General features: G+C 39.4%; 1 protein-coding gene across 1 annotated transcript in view; it reads right to left on the bottom strand.

The window, feature by feature from the left end:
- cers2b (ceramide synthase 2b) overlaps positions 1-21,106 on the bottom strand; it is a 31,160-nt gene extending 10,054 nt beyond the window's left edge. Inside the window, exons 1-7 of the mRNA XM_051956293.1 lie at positions 20,730-21,106; positions 12,042-12,215; positions 8,652-8,769; positions 7,877-7,995; positions 2,831-2,888; positions 2,611-2,661; positions 1,115-1,207 (exon numbers count right to left, since the gene is read on the bottom strand). Of these exons, the coding sequence (XP_051812253.1) occupies positions 1,115-1,207; positions 2,611-2,661; positions 2,831-2,888; positions 7,877-7,995; positions 8,652-8,769; positions 12,042-12,214 (612 nt within the window). The 5' untranslated portion in view covers position 12,215; positions 20,730-21,106. The remainder of the gene's footprint in view (positions 1-1,114; positions 1,208-2,610; positions 2,662-2,830; positions 2,889-7,876; positions 7,996-8,651; positions 8,770-12,041; positions 12,216-20,729) is intronic.
- Positions 21,107-22,047: the final 941 nt, after the last annotated feature.

Genomic DNA, 22,047 nt, shown 5'->3' with positions numbered 1-22,047 from the left:
AGCCCAGTCAGACATTAAATTAAAGGTGTTAATCATGAATTTTAACTATTTCTGTGTGTTTATTCTGCATTTTTCTCTTGTTTTTGTCATTTCCAGTCAGAAGAAACCTGCTGGTCAAATAAAAAATTGTTATGAATGTAAAAACAGGGCGTTAATAATATTGGGGTCATTGTTTGTCAGACGAACCAAATCTGGATTCATAGTGAGTTTTTATTTGACCAGCAGGTTTCTTCCAGCTAGAAATGACATAAACAAGAGATAAAACCCAGTAAGACATTAAATTAAAGGTGTTAATCATGAGTTTTAACTATTTCTGTGTTTATTTTCCATTTTTACTTGTTGCTCAGCCAGAATCCGGTCCTAAATCCCGTCACAAACTATTTCTGTGTTGTTTTTATTTTCATGTCATAAAAACCATATAAATAGTCAAAAATCCATCTTTAACATCTCTAACCCAATGTTTTACTGTGTTTTATGTTTTGTTGATGTCATTTCTAACTGGAAGAAACCTGTTGGTTGAAAATAAATTCACTATAAATCTAAATTAGTGTCTTGGTCATTCATACTTGAGCCCTAAATGATTTATTTTCAAGAGAAATGTGGATTTTAAATGTTTCTTCTGCCAGGAAATTACAAACAAGAGTGACAAAAATGTAGAATAAATCCATAAAAACAGTTAAAATTCATTTGTGTGATCTCTAACACCATGTTTTACTGCGTTTTATCTCTTCTTTACGTCAGAATGAACCTGTTGGTGACATAAAACCCGACTCTATGAATGATTTGTGCGTCTATAATCAGCGGTTGTGTATTCTGTGGGTCTGTGGGGGTAAATCCAGCTTAGCCGGTATCTGGGTTAGACTTTTAGCGGCTGTTTGGCAACGTCTTCCCGCAGAGATCAGCTGAGCAAAGTCCAGAACAAACACTTCCATCCACGTGTCGCAGCGTCCACAGTCCAGAGCTGCAGATAACAGAAACAGCCGTTTCCCCTGAAGCTGCTCTTTGTTCAGCTATGACCCGCTAACCCTCACAGCTTTCTGTGTTTTCATGCTGCTCTCCATGTCGTCTACGACCCGCTAACCCTCAGATTTTCTGCTGTTTTCATGCTGCTTACTTTGCGTTTGACGTCCGAGGCGACGCTGAAGAGCAGCGATCCGTAGAAACCCAGCTCGATCATGTAGTACCAGTACTGGGACGGCAGCAGAGTCTGGAACAAGAAGAAGAACTTTATTTCTACAGTCAGATCAGTGCATTAAAATAAGCAGTAAAAACAATCAGAAGTTAAGAGAATAATTAGATAGATTCATATCAAACAAGGGAATTAGGCAAATATAAAATTAAAGAATAAGATGAAAGGTTAAAATTAGAAATTTAAAAAAAATTATAGAATTAGAGAGACGGCACCACAGCAAAGAACCAGGCAGAAAAAAGTCCAATAAAACCAGAGAGAACATCTAAAATGAACAGAACACTAAAACTATTTAAAGATACAATTAAAATAAAACCAGAGAACATCTAAAATAAACAGGAAATAATACAGAATAAAACACTAGAATTAACATAAGGTAAAATGAAAATAAAACCAGAGAGAACGTCTGAATTAAACTGATATAATAGAGAATAAAACACTAAAACTACATAAAGCTAAAGTCTATAAAAGTGGGTTTTAAGGAGTGATTTAGAAGAAGTTAGTGTCTGCAGCAGAAACATCTTTTCATCTTTTATCCCTACTTTTTAAATCCATCCAGAGGACTGCAGTTAGCATCGATTCCAGATGTTCTGACTCAACTTCAGGCTTTAAAACACTCAGAGATATTCAACGGCACGTTTAGCTCAGAACAGCGACAGAAGCAGCACAGGTCCACAGTTTTTCAGCTACAACTGTTCTTTTTAGCGTTAGAATGAAAAATGTTGATCTGGCAGCAGAAGTAGCAGCACTGACTGGGAATACTTTCATATCTTTCATTTCTAGGAACTTCTTGATTAGCTGAAATTAAATCAATAAGTTTTGATATTTTTAAGAAAAAATGTCTAAATTCTAATTTCTTTCCTCCTCTTTGACAGTAAACTGAAATTCCTTCAATAGAACAAGACATCAGAGGAAACACTTTATTAATTAATCCCAGAAACAGTCAACAGACCAGTGAAAAATGGAAATAATTGTTCCTTGCAGCGCTGGTGTGGGAGCTGCATTTAATAAACCTCTCCTAAATTCTCCAGATATCTTGTGCTATGACCATAAAACAGTCCAATCCATTCCAAATACTCCTATTTTAGACAAGTCCTTTTGGAAAATGTTAAGTCATTTTGGACAATTTTTGAGTAATGAGTAATTTTATCCAGATATCTATCTTAGATTCTCCAGATATCCTGTGCTATGTCCAGACCTTGGCATAGTTTGTTCTGAATTCTCCAAATATCTTCCCTAAATTCTCCAGATATCCGATGCTACGTCCATATGTGCATGGACGCCCTGTGGATGTTTTTGTGTTTGATATAAGGGATGATTTAACCGTCTGTCTGTGCGTCTACTTTCTCAGTCAGATTAAAACGGTAAATTAGCCTCATCTGAGATTCCATGGTGCACATTTCCTGCGTTTCTGGACGTACCAGCACAGGGAAGCCTTGCCACATCTCCTTCAGTTCGTACAGCCAAGGTTTCTGGAAGGAGAGACAGGACGTGAGACGGGTGTATTTATATCAACTGACTCTGGATGCTTCAGACCAAACAGAAACCGCCCAGCTGGGACAGCAGGGCAGGAGATAGCATGTGTTGCAGTTAGCATGTGTTGCAGTTAGCATGTGTTGCAGTTAGCATGGCGGTACTCACATCGATGAGGGCGGCCAGGCCAGCAATGAAAGCAAGAAGGTAAAAGGTAAATCTCCAACTGCAAGAGAACACACACATACACACACTTTCTACTCAGTCAATGAGACAAGGGACACACAAATCCTCAGTCCGAGACACAAACAGGACGGATGGAAACTCTACTGGGCTTATCGAGAACGTCGGATCAGGACGACACGATCACACCTGATCCTCACCGTGGACGACTTCCTGTCACGAGTTTCAAGTCATCAGAGACACCTTTAAAACTTATTTTAGAGAAGTCTCAAGTCCTTTGGGAACTATTTTGAGTCATTTTTGTCAAATTTCATTTCCTTTCAGGAAGTTCCAGGTCATGAGAGACACTTTACTTATTTAGGAAAAGTTTCAAGTCCTTTGGGAACAACTGAGTCCTTTTGGACAATTTTTGGGTCATGTTAGACTAATTTTGTGTCATTTTGGACAATGTTTGAGTCTTTTTGGAAAGTTTCTAGTAAATAAAGAAACTTTTTAAAGTTATTTTAGACAAGTTTCAAGTCCTTTGGGAACAATTCAGTCTTTTGTAAAGTTTTAAGCCGTTAGAGTCCCATTCTAAGCTATTTTTGACAAATCCTTTTGGAAAATGTGCCACTTTGGACAATTTTTGAGTAATAATGTTAAGTTTTAAGTCATTAGCAACACCCTTTAACCTATTTTGGACCAGTTTCAAGTCCTTGGGAAAAATTATGTAATGTGGACAAATTTTGAGTCTATTTAGAAAGTTTAAAGCCATTAGAAACATTTTTAAAACCTATTTTAGGCAAATATCATGTCAATTTGAGTCATTTTGGACAATTTTGGAGTAATTTTGGAAAGATTTAAGTCATTAGAGACATTTCTGAACTTATTTAGGAAAAGTTTCAAGTCAATTTGGAAAATCTGAGTTATTTTAGGCAATGAGTCATGTTCGATCCTCGGCCCGTCGTGCTCATGTCGAGGTGTCCCTGAGTAAGACCCCTAACCCCTAATTGCTCCTGATGGGTTGTGGTTAGCGCCTTGCATGGCAGCTCCCGCCATCAGTGTGTGAATGGGTGAATGTGACGTATCATGTAAAGTGCTTTGGATAAAAGCGCTATATAAATACAACCGTTTACCATTTTAGATTAATTGTGGACAATTTTAAGTCTTTTTGGAAAATGTGGAGTCAGAGACATTTTTAACTTAATTTAGACAAGTTTCAAGTCTTTTGGGAACAATTTTGAGTCATTTTAACCAAATTTTGTGTCATTTCAGAAAGTTTCAGGTCATTAGAGACACTTATTAACTTATTTTGGAAAGGTTTCAAGTCAATTTGGAAAATTTGAGTCATATTAGACTAATTTTGTGCTATTTTGGACAATGTTTGAGTCTTTTGGGAAAGTGTCAGGTCATTAGAGGAACTCTTTAACTTATTTAGGAAAAGTGCCATGTCCTTTTGGAAAATCTGAGTCCTTTTGGACAATTCTTAAGTCATTTTAGACTAGGTTTGTCTCATTTGGTCAAATTTAGTTGTAATTTTGGATAGGTTTTGTCCCTTTGTACAATTTTTTTGGAAGTTTTGGAGAGTTTCAAGTTATGAGAGAAACTCTGAAGACCTTTGGGATAATTTTTGGGTCATTTTGGAAAGTTTCAATTCATTATAGACGCTTAAATTTTTTAAAATGCGTTTCAAGTCATTTTTGGACAAATGTGTCATTCTGGACAGTTATTTGAGTAACTGACTTAAATAATGACTTGATAATAAAGCATGAAGTCATTAGGGAACCGTTTCAACTTATTTTAAACAACTCTGAAGTCCTTTGGGAACATTTTTGGGTACTTTTAGATAAATTTTGTTTCATTTCAGAATACTTCAAGTCATTAGAGATGCTTCTTATCTTATTTTCCTTAAATTTTTCAAAGTGACTTGAAATAAGTTCAAAACAAGTTTAAAAATGTGTCTGTAATGATTGTAAACCTTTCAGGAATGCTCTAAAAGTGTGTCTAAAATGACCTGAACCTGCCCAGTGGTGGTCTTTGGTGTAATCAGGATATTCTGGACTCACTGAGGAAGTGAGGAAAGCCAGACTGAACTGAAAAATTGTGAAATGTGAGAGAGGACTCACACACAGAAACAAAAGGCCGCTTGTCTGCAGACGTACAATACTTGGATTGAGGAGAGAAATGTCATTTAGCTGAAAGAGAGAAAGATGCACCACGACCAGGGAAACATGCACAGTCACGTGCACAGAAACACGCACATCCCCTGCAAAACATCTCTACAGACGAGCTGAAATATCACAACATCTCTATAGATGAGCTGAAAATCACATCTCTATAGACGAGCTGAAATATCACAACATCTCTATAGACCAGCTGAAATATCACAACAACATCTCTATAGACGAGTTGAAATATCACAACAACATCTCTATAGACGAGTTGAAATATCACAACAACATCTTTATAGATGAGCTGAAAATCACATCTCTATAGACCAGCTGAAATATCACATCTCCACAGACGAGCTGAAATATCACAACAACATCATTATAGACGAGCTGAAATATCACAACAACATCATTATAGACGAGCTGAAATATCACAACAACATCTCTATAGACGAGTTGAAATATCACAACAACATCTCTGCGGGGGAGCTGAAATATCACAACATCTTCATAGACAAGCTGAAATATCACAACAACATCTCTATAGACGAGTTGAAATATCCCAACAACATCTCTGCGGGGGAGCTGAAATATCACAACATCTTCATAGACAAGCTGAAATATCACAACAACATCTCTACAAACAAGATGAAATGTCACAACATCTCTATAGACCAGCTGAAATATCACAATATCTCTATAGACAAGTTGAAATATTACAATATCTCTATAGACGAGCTGAAATATCACAATATTTCTAGAGACGAGCTGAAATATTACAACATCTCGACAGAGGAGATGAAATATCACATCTCTACAAACCAGCTGAAATATCACAACAATATCTCTATCGAGGAGCTGCTTGTCTGCAGAAGTATAATATTTGGATTGAGGAGAGAAATGTAATTTAAATGCAACAGAGAATGATGCACTACGACCAGGGAAAAATGCAGTCACATGCACAGTAGCATGCACATCACCTGCACAACATCTCTACAAAACAGCTGAAATATCACATCATCTCTACAGACAAACTGAAATATCACATCTCTACAGACAAACTGAAATATCACATCTCTACAGACAAACTGAAATATCACATCTCTACAGACAAACTGAAATATCACATCTCTATAGACAACCTGAAATATCACATCTCTCGAGACGAGCTGAAATATCACATCTCTACAGATGAGCTGAAATATCTCAACATCTCTACAGACAAGCTGAAATATCACAACATCTCTACAGACAAGCTGAAATATCACAATATCTCTACAGACGAGCTGAAATATCACATCTCCACAAACCAGTGGAAATATAACAACATCTCTATAAATGAGCTAAAATATCACAACATCTCTATAGATGAGCTGAAATATCATAACATCTCTACAGGCGAGCTGAAATACCAAAACAAAATTTCTATAGACGAGCTGAAATATCACAACATCTCTACAGATGAGCTGAAATATCTCAACATCTCTACAGACAAGCTGAAATATCACAATATCTCTACAGACGAGCTGAAATATCACATCTCCACAAACCAGTGGAAATATAACAACATCTCTATAAATAAGCTAAAATATCACAACATCTCTATAGATGAGCTGAAATATCATAACATCTCTACAGGCGAGCTGAAATACCAAAACAAAATTTCTATAGACGAGCTGAAATATCACAACATCTCTACAAACCAGGTGAAATATCACAACATCTCTACAAACGAACTGAAATATTGCAACATCTCTACAGATGAGCTGAAATATCACATCTCTATAGAAGAGCTGAAATATCACAACAACATCTCTGCGGGCGAGCTGAAATATCACAACATCTCTACAGACAAAAAACGGCAGCTAAAGGGTCACATCAGCAAAGTTCTGTTCAATAGAAATCTCTAGTTTTAGTTTCTGCTGGTTCGTTTAAATTCTGCATCTCTGAGGAACCAGAACACCATGAAGAACGAGACGTTTCCTTCACTTTTTTAATGGAGCAAAAATGGGGAAAAGAATCTGCAATGAGCTGTTTTCCAAATGTCCACCGATGCTATCAATGGAGGAAAACTAGAAGCTCCAGAGGATTTAGAATTTAATCTCCTGTTCTGAGGAAACACTGGCTGCAGTTCAGCTGAAAATTCAGATTTTTAGTCAGATGACGATTGGTCTCAGCTGAATTTATTCTGGACTCATGGTTCTGCTGAGGAGAGCAAAACTTTACAGTTTTTACAGAATCTTTATTTTTAGAATTTACTTTGGACAAGTTTCAAGTCTTTTGAAAAAATTATTAATTATTATTAATTATTTTTGATACACTTTGGAAATTTTTTGACCGATTTTTTTGTCTGAGTTACTGTTTGGACAAAATCTGAGTTATTTTGGTCAACTTTTGTGTCATTTTGGAAAGTTTAAACCATCAGACACACTTTTTACACACAGATTAAAGTCATTAGAAACAGGTCTAAACTTATTTTGGACAAGTCTCAAGTCCTATTGGAAAATTGGAGTCATTCTGGACTGACCTCATTTCCAAAAAATGTTCCCTATGAATCAAGGTCATCTAAAATTACATGAAACTTTCCCAAAAATTACTCAGAATACGAGGCAAAACGTCAAATGGAAACGGTGCCAAAACTGAGGACAGGGCCAAGAAATTCATGATTTCCACGTCAGTGACGAGTCCATGACGAGTCCTCAGAGTCTGCTCAGCTGATTTGCTGCCGGTTAAACTTCTGCTCCGTAAAAATAATCCGAGTCCTGCATTGTACAGAGTCCACGGTAAAAATAGAGGAGCAGCTCGTAGGATCAGAAGAACGCCAGCTGCTCCACCTCGCCCTGCGGCTACATGCATGTTGGAAGCAGCACGCATGGCTCACCTGGCCTCCCGGAACTTCTTGAGCAGACTGGGCCGGTCCTGGTTCCTCCGTCTCCTGAACCATCGCTGCACCTGACGCTCTGAGCAGCCGGTCTGTTTGCAGAGACTCCAAACCAAAGACTGAGAGAAGAACGGAGGGTTTAGATCAGGAGAGTCGGAATCATCTCAGTCTGATCTCCAGTAAAACCAGTAGAACCAGTAAAACCACAGCAGAATAACCTAGAAATAACCACAACTCCTAATGTTCACATTTAAGGAATTATCTTTTTACTAAACATCAAGAACAACCTGACATTTATGAAGAAAAATAAATTAAATTTCACCAACATTCATCCTCAGTTTATCATTTCCACATTACAACTTCCAGATCACAGAGTGTCTACAAAGGAACACAACATTTAGTCACCTGGACCTGAACCATGGAGGGTTTACTGGAGGATCACAACCACAACAGAGGAACAAAGCATCAAAAACATGAGAAACAACAAGCCAGACAATAAAAGGCAAAAATTAACAAAACAAGAAAAAATATTAGAAAAACGAGACACAAAATGACAAAAAATGAGAGAAACCACACAAAACAAAAATTCATAGTTTTACTAATTTATAATCTGCAGTTAATGTCTTCTCTGTACTTTTTACACTTTGAGGGCCGGATTGGACCCTCTGGTTCAGTAAGTGTGTGAGGTGGACGGTACCTGAGTGGGTTCTTGGTGTCTATGTCTGGTGGACAGTACCTGAGTGGGTTCTTGGTGTCTATGTCTGGTGGACAGTACCTGAGTGGGGTTCTTGGTGACGCTGCAGTAGAAGGACTCCAGGGTGGGGTTATGAGGAGCTCTGAGCCGAACCGTCTCCTTCACCCCCAGGAGAGACGCCAGGGGAGTCGCCACCATCCTGAAAACACAAAAAAAGTGAAATTCAGAAAAGCAGAGACAGACGATGCAGTAGAGGACAGAAGCGTGGATTTCTCTTTAATTCTGCAGAAAATTAATTGCTCAAATTGAATCTAAATTGAGTTATTAACCCTCTGAACCTGAAACATGGAGGTATTTGTATTCAGTAGGACTCAAAATGTGTTCAAAATAACAAAAACTGAAACAAAACATTAATAAAAATGGTCAAAATGACAAAAAATGGTTGCAAGCGGTTGAAAATACTGTCAAGAATGACAGAAATGTATCCAGAAGAAAGAATGAAACCAAAGCTACTGGATGAATAAATGAAAGCAGTGTGGATCAGAAACATGTTGGAGATTCATCCACCATGGTGGAATATCTTTCTACTGATGAAGGTGGAACATCTACTGATGAAGGTGGAACATCTACTGATGATGGAGGAACATCTACTGATAGTAGAGAAACATCTACTGATGATGGTGGAACATCTACTGATGATGGAGGAACATCTACTGATGACGGTGGAACATCTACTGATGATGGAGGAACATCTACTGATGACGGTGGAACATCTACTGATGATGGAGGAACATCTACTGATGATGGTGGAACATCTACTGATGACGGTGGAACATCTACTGATGATGGAGGAACATCTACTGATGACGGTGGAACATCTACTGATGATGGAGGAACATCTACTGATGATGGAGGAACATCTACTGATGATGGAGGAACATCTACTGATGATGGAGAAACATCTACTGATGATGGAGAAACATCTACTGATGATGGAGGAACATCTACTGATGATGGTGGAACATCTACTGATGATGGAGGAACATCTACTGATGATGGAGGAACATCTACTGATGATGGTGGAACATCTACTGATGATGGAGGAACATCTACTGATGATGGAGAAACATCTACTGATGATGGAGGAACATCTACTGATGATGGTGGAACATCTACTGATGATGGAGAAACATCTACTGATGATGGAGAAACATCTACTGATGACGGTGGAACATCTACTGATGACGGAGGAACATCTACTGATGACGGAGGAACATCTACTGATGATGGAGAAACATCTACTGATGATGGAGGAACATCTACTGATGATGGAGGAACATCTACTGATGATGGAGGAACATCTACTGATGATGGAGGAACATCTACTGATGATGGTGGAACATCTACTGATGATGGTGGAACATCTACTGATGATGGAGGAACATCTACTGATGATGGAGAAACATCTACTGATGATGGAGGAACATCTACTGATGATGGTGGAACATCTACTGATGATGGAGGAACATCTACTGATGATGGAGAAACATCTACTGATGATGGAGAAACATCTACTGATGATGGAGAAACATCTACTGATGATGGAGGAACATCTACTGATGATGGTGGAACATCTACTGATGATGGAGAAACATCTACTGATGATGGAGAAACATCTACTGATGATGGAGGAACATCTACTGATGATGGTGGAACATCTACTGATGATGGAGGAACATCTATTGATGATGGAGAAACATCTACTGATGATGGAGGAACATCTACTGATGATGGAGGAACATCTACTGATGATGGTGGAACATCTACTGATGATGGAGGAACATCTACTGATGATGGAGGAACATCTACTGATGATGGACAAACATCTACTGATGATGGAGAAACATCTACTGATGATGGAGAAACATCTACTGATGATGGAACATCTACAGATGATGGAGGAACATCTACTGATGATGGAGGAACATCTACTGATGATGGAGAAACATCTACTGATGATCGATGAACATCTACTGATGATGGAGGAACATCTACTGATGATGGAGGAACATCTACAGATGATGGAGGAACATCTACTGATGATGGAGGAACATCTACTGATGATGGAGGAACATCTACTGATGATGGAGAAACATCTACTAATGATGGAGGAACATCTACTGATGATGGAGAAACATCTACTGATGATGGAGGAACATCTACTGATGATGGAGGAACATCTACTGATGATGGAGAAACATCTACTAATGATGGAGGAACATCTACTGATGATGGAGAAATAACTACTGATGATGGAGAAACATCTACTGATGATGGTGGAACATCTGCTAAATGAACCAAAAATAGGCTTCAAATTGTGATATTTCTTTGTTTTCTCTCTAATTCTGCTGAGTCTGTAAGAAACAAACAAAACTTCACCATGAGTCTAGCATGGCTAAAAGTGGTACATGACTATTCATTTTTTATAATCTTTTGTATTTGGGCTGATCTGCAGGCAGTGTCCCCACAGTATGCAAACCAGTTAAAAATGGAAATAGTATGCATTTATTTTCTATTGTTGAGGACAAAGCAACACAAACGAGTCCACAGTGACGAAGAATGTCAAAAAACCCATAAAACAAGATAAGACATGAGTTCTGTTCATTATGAGGCAAAAAGCTTCTGACAGTAACTCAGGCTGAGTTAATATTTAAACTGATACGGCATAATTAAAGCCTGTTGATAGGGATAGGGCATTATTTATAATGAGCAATAATAAGGAGGCTAACACCAATAAAACATCCATCCATCCATCCTCTATTCACCGCTTTATCCTCACTAGGGTCATGGGGGGTGCTGGAGTCTATCCCAGCTGACTCGGGTGAAGGCAGGGGACACCCTGGACAGGTCACCAGTCTGTCACAGGGCTACATATACAGACACACAATCACACTCACATTCACACCTACGGACAATTTAGAGTAACCAATTAACCTCAGCATGTTTTTGGACTGTGGGAGGAAGCCGGAGTACCCGGAGAAAACCCACGCATGCACAGGGAGAACATGCAAACTCCATGCAGAAAGATCCCAGGCCGGGATTTGAACCGGGGATCTTCTTGCTGCAAGGCCAAAGTGCTAACCACTACTCCACTGAGCAGCCCCCAATAAAACATCCCATAATGATAAGGATTAGCTACTGGAAACAGGAACCTGCTCCTCTCTGGAACACTTCATTTATTTTTGTCATTTTCTGTCTCGTTTTTGTCTCTTTGTGTCTCAGTTTTGTCTCTTTGTCTCATTTTTGTCTTTTTGTGTCTTTTTGTCTCGTTTTTGTCTCTTTGTGTCTCGTTTTTGTGTCTTGTGTCAGAAACCTGCTCCTCTGGAACACTTTTCATTTCAAATCAGGAGATGAAATCCAGAAATGAGATGAAAGACGAAGCAGATGTAAATAAACAGAGAGCAGTCGTACCTTTCGAAGATCTGCCGGATGAGGAGGAAGACGAGGGCAATGGGCAGCGCCACCCACAGGTCCCGGGCCTTGGCGTAGACCCGTCCATCCCGGTCCTCCAGGTCGGCCCAGCCCAGACCCTCCGGGAACCAGAGCCGCTCCTGCCAGAACCAGTCGCTGAGCTCGGACAGCATCCTGGAGCAGAGATAAAGGGTTTAAAACATGAAGGTATCAACGATGGAAGGTCAGTTAGAAGCTTCAATAACAGAGCAGAAACTCATCCAGGAAATTACCTGCTCCTCTGTTCTCTGTTTCTGCTGCGCTTATTTTATTGCTTATTATTTTCTGTCTCCTCTTGTTGTTTTGTGTCACTTTTTTGTCATTTTGTTGTTTTTTTTTTCCCATTCTGGGTCATTTTTTGGTCTTGTTTTAGTCATTTTGTGTCTATTTTTTGCTGTTTTCTGTCTTGTGTAGCATCCCATTTGTTAGTTTGTCGTGTTTTTTGTTGCTTTGTGTCACATTTCTGTTGTTTCTTGGACAAAATCACTTCATGTCTCATTTAAAAATCTGTCAAAAATAAACCGTTTGTACAAATCACATTCTGCAAAAAAGGAAAAATTCTGAACACAAATCAGAAACTAAAAGCAACAGAGTAGAGGAGATAAAGGTAGAAGGTATTTTTAAATAAAAGCTGAACAGCCTCCTATAGCGGCCTATAAATCACTTTATTCTTCCTATAGGAGCCCAGCTGTCCTTTAGCAAGTCATTTAAAGAATGAGGCAACTTCCCGCTCTACATTTTTCCTGATGCATAAACCAGAGCTGGAGGCCCTCAGGGGAAGCAGAGAGCAGCGTTCCTCCACACCAGCTGCTTTCTGCTCAGGGAGTGGCAGCAGAGAGAGAACAGCGAATGGGGGGTTGATGGTGGGAATCTGAGGGATGATTCATCATGAGGTCCTCACTGAGCTAAACGCCCTCTGACTGCAGCTGCAAAATACCAAAGTCCTGAAACTCCAGTCCACACCCAGCCCAAGGAGGATTCCCCCTCAGACACGGAGCTCTGATGGTTCCTCTCAAAATGCAGTCCCAATTGACTTACAAAATGTTTCCAGAACGTCAGGAAAACAGCAGAACTATGTCAGAAGAGCTACAAAGAAACTGGAACCAACATGTTACTGGAAAAATATCTCCACATACTAGAGATAGGAAAATGTTCCACCATCATCAGTAGATGTTCCTCCGTCATCAGTAGATGTTCCTCCGTCATCAGTAGATGTTCCTCCGTCATCAGTAGATGTTCCTCCGTCATCAGTAGATGTTCCTCCGTCATCAGTAGATGTTCCTCCGTCATCATTAGATGTTCCACCGTCATCAGTAGATGTTCCACCATCGTCAGTAGATGTTCCACCATCGTCAGTAGATGTTCCTCCATCGTCAGTAGATGTTCCACCGTCATCAGTAGATGTTCCACCGTCATCAGTAGATGTTCCTCCGTCATCAGTAGATGTTCCACCGTCATCAGTAGATGTTCCACCGTCATCAGTAGATGTTCCACCGTCATCAGTAGATGTTTCTCCATCATCAGTAGATGTTCCACCATCATCAGTAGATGTTCCACCATCGTCAGTAGATGTTCCACCATCGTCAGTAGATGTTCCTCCATCGTCAGTAGATGTTCCACCATCGTCAGTAGATGTTCCACCATCGTCAGTAGATGTTCCACCATCGTCAGTAGATGTTCCACCATCATCAGTAGATGTTCTTCCACCATCATCAGTAGATGTTCTTCCACCATCATCACTAGATGTTCCTCCACCATCATCACTAGATGTTCCTCCACCATCATCAGTAGATGTTTCTCCACCATCAGTAGATGTTTCTCCACCATCAGTAGATGTTTCTCCATCATTAGCAGATGTTCCACCATCATCAGTAGATGTTCCTCCATCATCAGTAGATGTTCCTCCATCATCAGTAGATGTTCCTCCATCATCAGTAGATGTTCCTCCATCATCAGTAGATGTTCCTCCATCATCAGTAGATGTTTCTCCATCATCAGTAGATGTTCCTCCATCATCAGTAGATGTTTCTCCATCATCAGTAGATGTTCCTCCATCATCAGTAGATGTTTCTCCACCATCAGTAGATGTTTCTCCATCATTAGCAGATGTTCCACCATCATCAGTAGATGTTCCTCCATCATCAGTAGATGTTCCTCCATCATCAGTAGATGTTCCACCACCATCAGTAGATGTTTCTCCATCATCAGTAGATGTTCCACCATCATCAGTAGATGTTCCTCCATCATCAGTAGATGTTCCTCCATCATCAGTAGATGTTTCTCCATCATCAGTAGATGTTCCACCATCATCAGTAGATGTTCCTCCATCATCATCATCAGTAGATGTTTCTCCATCATCAGTAGATGTTCCACCATCATCAGTAGATGTTCCACCATCATCAGTAGATGTTCCTCCATCATCAGTAGATGTTCCACCATCATCAGTAGATGTTTCTCCATCATCAGTAGATGTTCCTCCATCATCAGTAGATGTTCCACCGTCATCAGTAGATGTTCCACCGTCATCAGTAGATGTTCCACCGTCATCAGTAGATGTTTCTCCATCATCAGTAGATGTTCCATCATCATCAGTAGATGTTCCTCCATCATCAGTAGATGTTCCTCCATCATCAGTAGATGTTCCTCCATCATCAGTAGATGTTCCACCATCATCAGTAGATGTTTCTCCATCATCAGTAGATGTTCCTCCATCATCAGTAGATGTTCCACCATCATCAGTAGATGTTCCTCCATCATCAGTAGATGTTCCTCCATCATCAGAAGATGTTCCTCCATCATCAGTAGATGTTTCTCCATCATCAGTAGAAGTTTCTCCAGGCTGGATGGATCTCCAACGCCCTGCTCCTCTGTTTTTGTTTCTGCTGACTTTATTTATTGGTTTTTCTTTTCATCTCCTCTTGTTGTTTTGTGTTACATTTTTGTCATTTTGTTGTGTTTTTTTTTTTTTGCTATTTTGAGTCATTTTTTGTCTTGTTTTTGTCATTTTGTGTCTATTTTTTGTTGTTTTTCAGTCCCATGTCGTGTCTCCTGTGCCAATTTGTCGTGTATTTTGTTGTTTTGACTCATTTTGTGTCTTATTTCTGTTGATTTCTGCTTTTATTTTTATAAACTTCTGTCTCATTTTTGTCATTTTCAGTCTAATTTATGTTGTTTTATGTAATCCTTCTGTCACTTTGTCCTGTTTTTTCCCCTTTGTGCCATTTTTTTGGTCTCATTTTTAGCAGTTTTGGTGGTTTTATGTCTGATTTTTGACATTTTATGCCTTGTTTCTCTCATTTTGTGTCTCTTATTTTTCAGTTTGGTGTCTTGTTTGCGTAATCTATTTTGTTTCTGTCTGGTTTTGGTCGTTTTATTCATCTCTGTCAAAGTTTTCTCTGGTCTTTGTCATTATTTTTGATTTTTGTTGTTCTGAGTCGTGTTTTTCTGGTTTTTGTCCGTTTATTTGTCTTTGAGATGGTTTTGTTTCCTTTTTGCGTCGCTTTGTATCTACTTATGGTTGTATTGTGTCTGTTTATTTTAATTTTGTGGTTATTTGGCAGTTGTTTTGTGTCATTTTGTGTTGTTTTGTGTTGTTTTGTGCCATGTTGTGCCTCCAGGCGGTCTTTTTTTGGCTCTCAGCGTTCTTGTTTTTCATTCAGTGTCTCTTTTTGATCCTTTTCTGTCTTGGTTGAGCAGTTTTGTGTCTTTATGGCGATTTTGTCTCAACTTTGTCATTTTTTGTCGTTCCCTTCTTTTGTCAGTGTTTCATTTTTTTGTTGTGTTGTGTCGTTTTTGTCTCCATACACCATAAATAGATCAGTGTGAGTAAACCGGAGTCTGACGGCTCCAGAGGGTTAATAGAGATAAAACTGACCTTTAAACAGATTCACCCAAATAATAAAGCCTTATCTCGTCTGATAATAAACCCAGAGAACACCTCGACCCGTCTATCTGACATCAAAATGATGAGAAAACTGTCTTTTAAACAGGTCATTTATTATTTTATGTCCTTCTCTTTGTTCATAATTTCATTTTAAAGGTTTTTTTTAACGATCAGCTGATTCACTGCTGTTCAGCTTCACTTATTTTCCACATCGACTCACATTAGTCAGCATCCCCTGGTTCCTTTTGCAACAGCACAATATCCCCTTAACTCCCCTTAACTCCCCTTAACTCCCCTTAACCTCCCCCATCCCCTCTATGTCCCAAATAGGAATGATTAAATTATCTCTTCTCTATATGTGGGATCGATGGGCAAAAATATTTCCAAAATGATTTAAATTTTGACAAATGATTCTAAATTCTCTCGTGACTCGAAACTTTTCCAAAATGATTCAAAATATCCTGAAAATGGTTTAAAAATGTCCATAATAACTTAAATTATTATAAAAATGACTGAACCGAGTCCAAAGTGACTCTGAATCGTCCAAACTGAGTAAAGCAGAAACAGGAGTGATTAAATTTCTCCTCTGTTTATGAGATATTGATCAGTTTGACTCGATTTTATGACTCTTTCACTGTTCTTATTCTTTATCTGGTTATTTTGCACATTATTAACTCTAAACTGCTAAAAAGTTCATCAGTTATAATTAATGTCAACATAAAAACAAGGGACTGAACATATCCAACCCGTTTTATGATCAGAAAAAGGAGCATTTTAGGTCATTTTTGGAGAGTTTTAATCCCTAAAATGTAAATTTTAATCAGTGACTGTTGTCTTAAATGTAATTTATAAATGATTTTGACTATTTCATCTGGCTCTATTGGTCTGAATCTGCTTTCATGAGTTGATTAATGTGACTTTTCTGGTTATTATTAACTGTAGTAAACCTGTGAGTGAACAGCAGCAGCAGCTTCAGATATTTTTAGGGCTGAGATCATTCATGGATTCAGCTTGTTGAAGCACTTTTCCCCTCCAGGCCTCGTCCTATTGGCCCGCCGGGTCACATGACCCACTCTGACCATTCCAGGGGTCCAATAGGAGGAGGGCAGGAAGTCCTCGGTCTGTGAATGAAACAGGACGACATGTGCTGCTGGAAAACAGTCAGCTTCACTCTGAAATAACGGAGTTTCATCTGCTGCAGTGAATCACAGTCTGACCAGCAGCTTCCTCACATGGTCCTCAGCCTGAATCAGCCCGATGTTTCCATCAGACACACAACTACAAAACTACAGAACTACAGACACACAACTACAGCTCTACCACTGCTCTTTATGTATAACCCATCAGCCAGAAGATTGTAGAAAGATTCAGCTACAACTCCTCTGTATGTCGGCTTTCATTAGTGTATAACTCCTCACTCCATCAGCCAGAAGACTGTAGAAACACAGAGATCCATCCATCCATTATCCATCATTATCCATCCATTATCCACCCATCCATTATCCATCATTATCCATCCATTATCCACCCATCCATTATCCATCATCCATCCATTATCCATCCATCCATCCATTATCGATCCATCCATTATCCATCCATTATCCATCATTATCCAACCATTATCCACCCATCCATTATCCATCATCCATCCATCATCCATCCATTATCCATCCATCCATCCATTATCGATCCATCCATTATCCACCCATCCATTATCCATCCATCCATCCTTCCATTATCCATCCATCATCCATCCATTATCCATTATCCATTCATTATCATCCATCATCCATCCATCCTTCCATTATCCATCCATCCATTATCCATCCATGATCCATCCATCCATTATCCATCATCCATTCATTATCATCCATCATCCATCCATCCATCCATGATCCATCCATCCATTATCCATCATCCATTCATTATCATCCATCATCCATCCATCCATCCATTATCCATCCATCCATTCATCCATCCATGATCCATCTATTATCCACCCATCCATTATCCATCCATCCATCCATTATTCATCCATCATCCATCCATCATCCACCCATCCATTATCCATCCATCCATCCATTATCCATCCATGATCCATCCATCCATCCATCCATCCATTCATCCAACAAAGATTCAACAACAAATTACAAACTGCTCTTCAGGCTGACTTTCCTTTTACTAAATCCAACTAGTAAAGCAGGTTTTCTAGAAATAATCAGCAAAGAATCAGGTTCTGTCTAAAAAAACTGAAAAAATCTGAGCTAAAAACTTTTGAAGATTCACCAAAAAGCTGCCGTCTGCATGAAACAGAATCAATGAAAAACTAAAATTTACCCCAAAATATCACCCCTCTGAACCCCCAAAACCTGGTTTCTGTGAAAGAAGGAATCCAGAAAATATTCACATTTCAGGAGCTGAAATCACTGAATTTAGATGTTTTTATTCTCAATAATGACTGAAACAATCGACCAAAATCCTTCATTTTTTTCAGCATTGCTCATTCAATAATCGTCTGAACTTCCAGTGAGACAGTCTGTGTTTTTTTCACCTCTTTCTTTTCATATCTGAGCTCATGGAAACATTAATGAGATGGATTTAGAATTTAAACTTTAAATGAAAGAGAATTCTGCTGAGTTTGTGACGGATTTTAACTCAAACCTGAAGCAAACGGAGGCTTCAAAGCACCAGAAAAAGAGGCTTTAGTGGAGTTTTTAGGGTGAAAATGAGCCGTGAGCTGAGTTTTCAGCTTTGTGAGGATCTCAGTAGAAACGGTGGAGTCCTGAGCTCAGGATGAAGCTTCCTGATCAGCCGCTAACTCAGGTCACGCTCCACACATGTGGATGCTTTCCGGCTGACTCAGGCACATTTCTCACATTCTGATCTCATTAGAAGATCCAGACGATGGATGTGGTTCTGTCTGGACTTTAACCAGGTGGAGGTGAGGAATCATTGACAGGTGATAGCTGCAGGTAGAATCAGTCTAACGATTGATCAATCACCGTTTTCTCCTTCATTCAGACACTAATAATCAATAACTGCAATAATACATGACAATTTATGCAAAATTTGCACTAACTTTCAGTATAAATCAGTTCTTGTGGTGGTAAATTTAATCAGAGCTGCAACGATTAAACGATTAATTGTCAATTATTCGATTAATCACCAATTATGCAGATAATCAACTCATCAGCTTCAGTCATTTTTTGAGTAAAATCATCTAAATTCAGTGATTCCAGCTCCTTAAATGTGAATATTTTCTGCTTTCTTTCCTCTGTGACAGTAAACTGGAGATCTTTGGACTAAACCAGACATTTGAGGAAACTCTGATCCACATTTTGAACATTTTCTGAAGTTTTAGAGACAAAACAACAAATTGATGTGGAAATAATCTAGAAAAGTTTTAGATTCTAATTAAAATCAGCTGAAGTTTTCATGTAAACCTGACACAGTGAAGGCAGAAAAAAGTGTCATACAGTCTGTTAGACGTCACTGTGAATGAACACGTTTGGATTCAAACGTTAGAAAAAACTGAAGACCAGTTTGGAGCTTTCTGCAGAATCTTATGAACAGAGCGATGAACTAAAACGGCAGTTAGCCAGTTTTTCAAAGATTTAACAAAAAGAATCTCTTAAACTGAGATAAATTCGCTGTAAACTCATTTTAAAGCCGCTGCTCGAACCGTCAGAAGGTAACAGAGAAGAGAGTTTGTGCAGCGAAGAATCGATCAGCTGTTTGGCTCGAAAATGTTCAAAATGTGGATCAGAGTTTCCTCTAATGTCTGGTTTAGTCCAAAGATCTTCAGTTTACTGTCACAGAGGAAAGAAACCAGAAAATATTCACTTTTAAGGAGCTGGAATCACTGAATTTAGACTGAACCGATTAGCCAGTTATCAAATAGTACTGGGTGCTGCTTCATTGATGAGTCGTTATGTTCTCAATAAATCCTCCAAAGTTCACATGGAAACTCTGAATTTGTGCTGTGTGTCTGTTGGTCACAGCTGAGTCATGCATGGCTTCATATATGTGCCATGAGGAGCAGAATTTTTAGCTTTTTACTGATTCTGGTTCAAGTAAACGGTAGATTTTTGGTGAATTTAGTAGAATAAAGTGAGTTTGATGAAATACTGCAATACTGAGCTCAGATTTGTTTGTTTTTCAATAAAATCTTCACATTTAAGAGGCTGTAACTGGAGGACACTCAGAAAGTTTCTCAAACTGATGAATCATGATCAGAATAGTTGTGATGACTCTAACAGTTGATGACTACGCCATTCATCGATGCTGGGATACAAAGTTTATGAGAATTTAAGCTAAATTTTCAGCATTTTAAACTTGTCTGGAGGCTCAGTCAGTCCAGTAAAAACACTGCAGCAGCTGCTCCTGGATCACTTTATCTCAGTTTTACAGCTTTCACTCTAAATGCTGTGGTTTCTGCTGGACTCAGATCAGTTTTCCTGTGTCTGTTTGTGTGTCTGCTGCAGTGAAAATGTGACACAACTACTGAACAAACTTTACCGGAGACGTCATGAGTCCGGCAGCTCTGCGGACCGGACACCGGGACACACCGGGACACGCCGGGGGCGGACCGCCGGGTTTAGAGGGTTTACATCTGAGTTTTAGTGTGTTTTTAGTTAAAACTCCTCTCCGGCCTGCTGGGGTCTAACTAGCGGCTCGTCCGTACGTCATGACGTTGCGCTGCGCAGCGTGCGTGTGCCGCAAACACTCCATAACCAACAACGACATGAAAGTGAAACGTTTCTTACTTTGGTGTTTGTCTCCGTCCTCTAGAGAGAAAAGCTGCTTTCCAACAGACAGTTAATCCGTGTTCCGGTGTTTTTTCTCCTCCCGGGGAGCAGCTCACGGTCCGCGGGCTGAAGGCGCTCCGAGTCCGGCGTCAGCGTCCGGACGGACCGTTACATGTTTCCATGGAGCACAAAGTGTTTCCTCTGGCTGAACAGATGTGGAGGAGGAGGAGATGCTGCAGTGCGGAGGACTGGCTTTTCTTCTCCTCTCTCCGTCCGGGGCGGCGTCGTGCTCCGGTCGGTTCAACCTTCTGCTCCGTGTGTCCCGGGAGGCGGCGGGTCTGGAGGGCGTGTGGCCGGAGAGAGGCGCGGGTCGGCCGGCAGCAGAGCGGACTGAGGGGCGGGGGAGGAGGGAGGAGAGACGGATAACGGAGGGGGAGGGCCTCCGTGACGTCCTGGATGAAATGAAGCACATCCGGAGGAGAAGTTCCAGCTCCGATCCTGGAGGAGGAAAGAGGAGAAAAGAGGAGGAGAAAAGAGGAGGAGAGAGGAGAGACGAGGAAAGAGGGGAAAATACGAAAATACCAAATCCGACCCACGAGACATAAAATGATCAAAAACAAACACAAAGTGACGCAAATGAGGAACAAAAGAACAAAAACAGACACAAAATGACGATACGACATAAAATGACAAAGGAAAGGACAGAAAGCAGCAAAAATGACACAAACCAGAGTAAAGACAACACAAACGAACACAAACGAGACAGAAAATGACACAAAACGACAAAAACGAGACATAAATGAAAAAAAACGAGGCAAACATGGTAGAACCATACACCATCAGGTTTCTTCTTTTCTCATTAAAACAACATGTGAGGAACTGTGAAAGATAAAAACCTGGAAGCTTCTCTCTCATTGATCCACAATCCTGGACAGTGGATCAATAATCTCTGACTTTCTACTAATATCTCAGTTTTTCTGCTGCAACTTGTCAGAGCTGCAGTCAGTCGTTAAAGTCATTCAGCTAAAAATAAAATAATTGATTTCATGTCATTGAGTCGGTTTTTCATCCACAGGTTTAGTTTTAATGTGACCGATGTGTCGTCTTCCGACCAAAAAGATATTTAATAAGGAAAAAAACAGTATACCAACTTTATAAAGCTATTTTTCAATCCTTATTTAATAAAATTTAATGATCAGAAAATGGCAAATACCTGTAAAATCATTATAGAATTTCCAGCTGATTTAAATTCAGTAAAACTGTCATTTTATTAACAAACTACCATTTAGAAATATCAGATTTTTTAAAATGAAAACATTATTTGGCTTTTTATTTA

Source organism: Acanthochromis polyacanthus, chromosome 12 (assembly GCF_021347895.1).
Source record: "Acanthochromis polyacanthus isolate Apoly-LR-REF ecotype Palm Island chromosome 12, KAUST_Apoly_ChrSc, whole genome shotgun sequence".
Lineage (NCBI taxonomy): Eukaryota > Metazoa > Chordata > Actinopteri > Pomacentridae > Acanthochromis > Acanthochromis polyacanthus.
The sequence above is the reverse complement of the archived record's forward strand: the minus strand, read 5'-3'. Positions and strand labels throughout refer to the sequence as shown.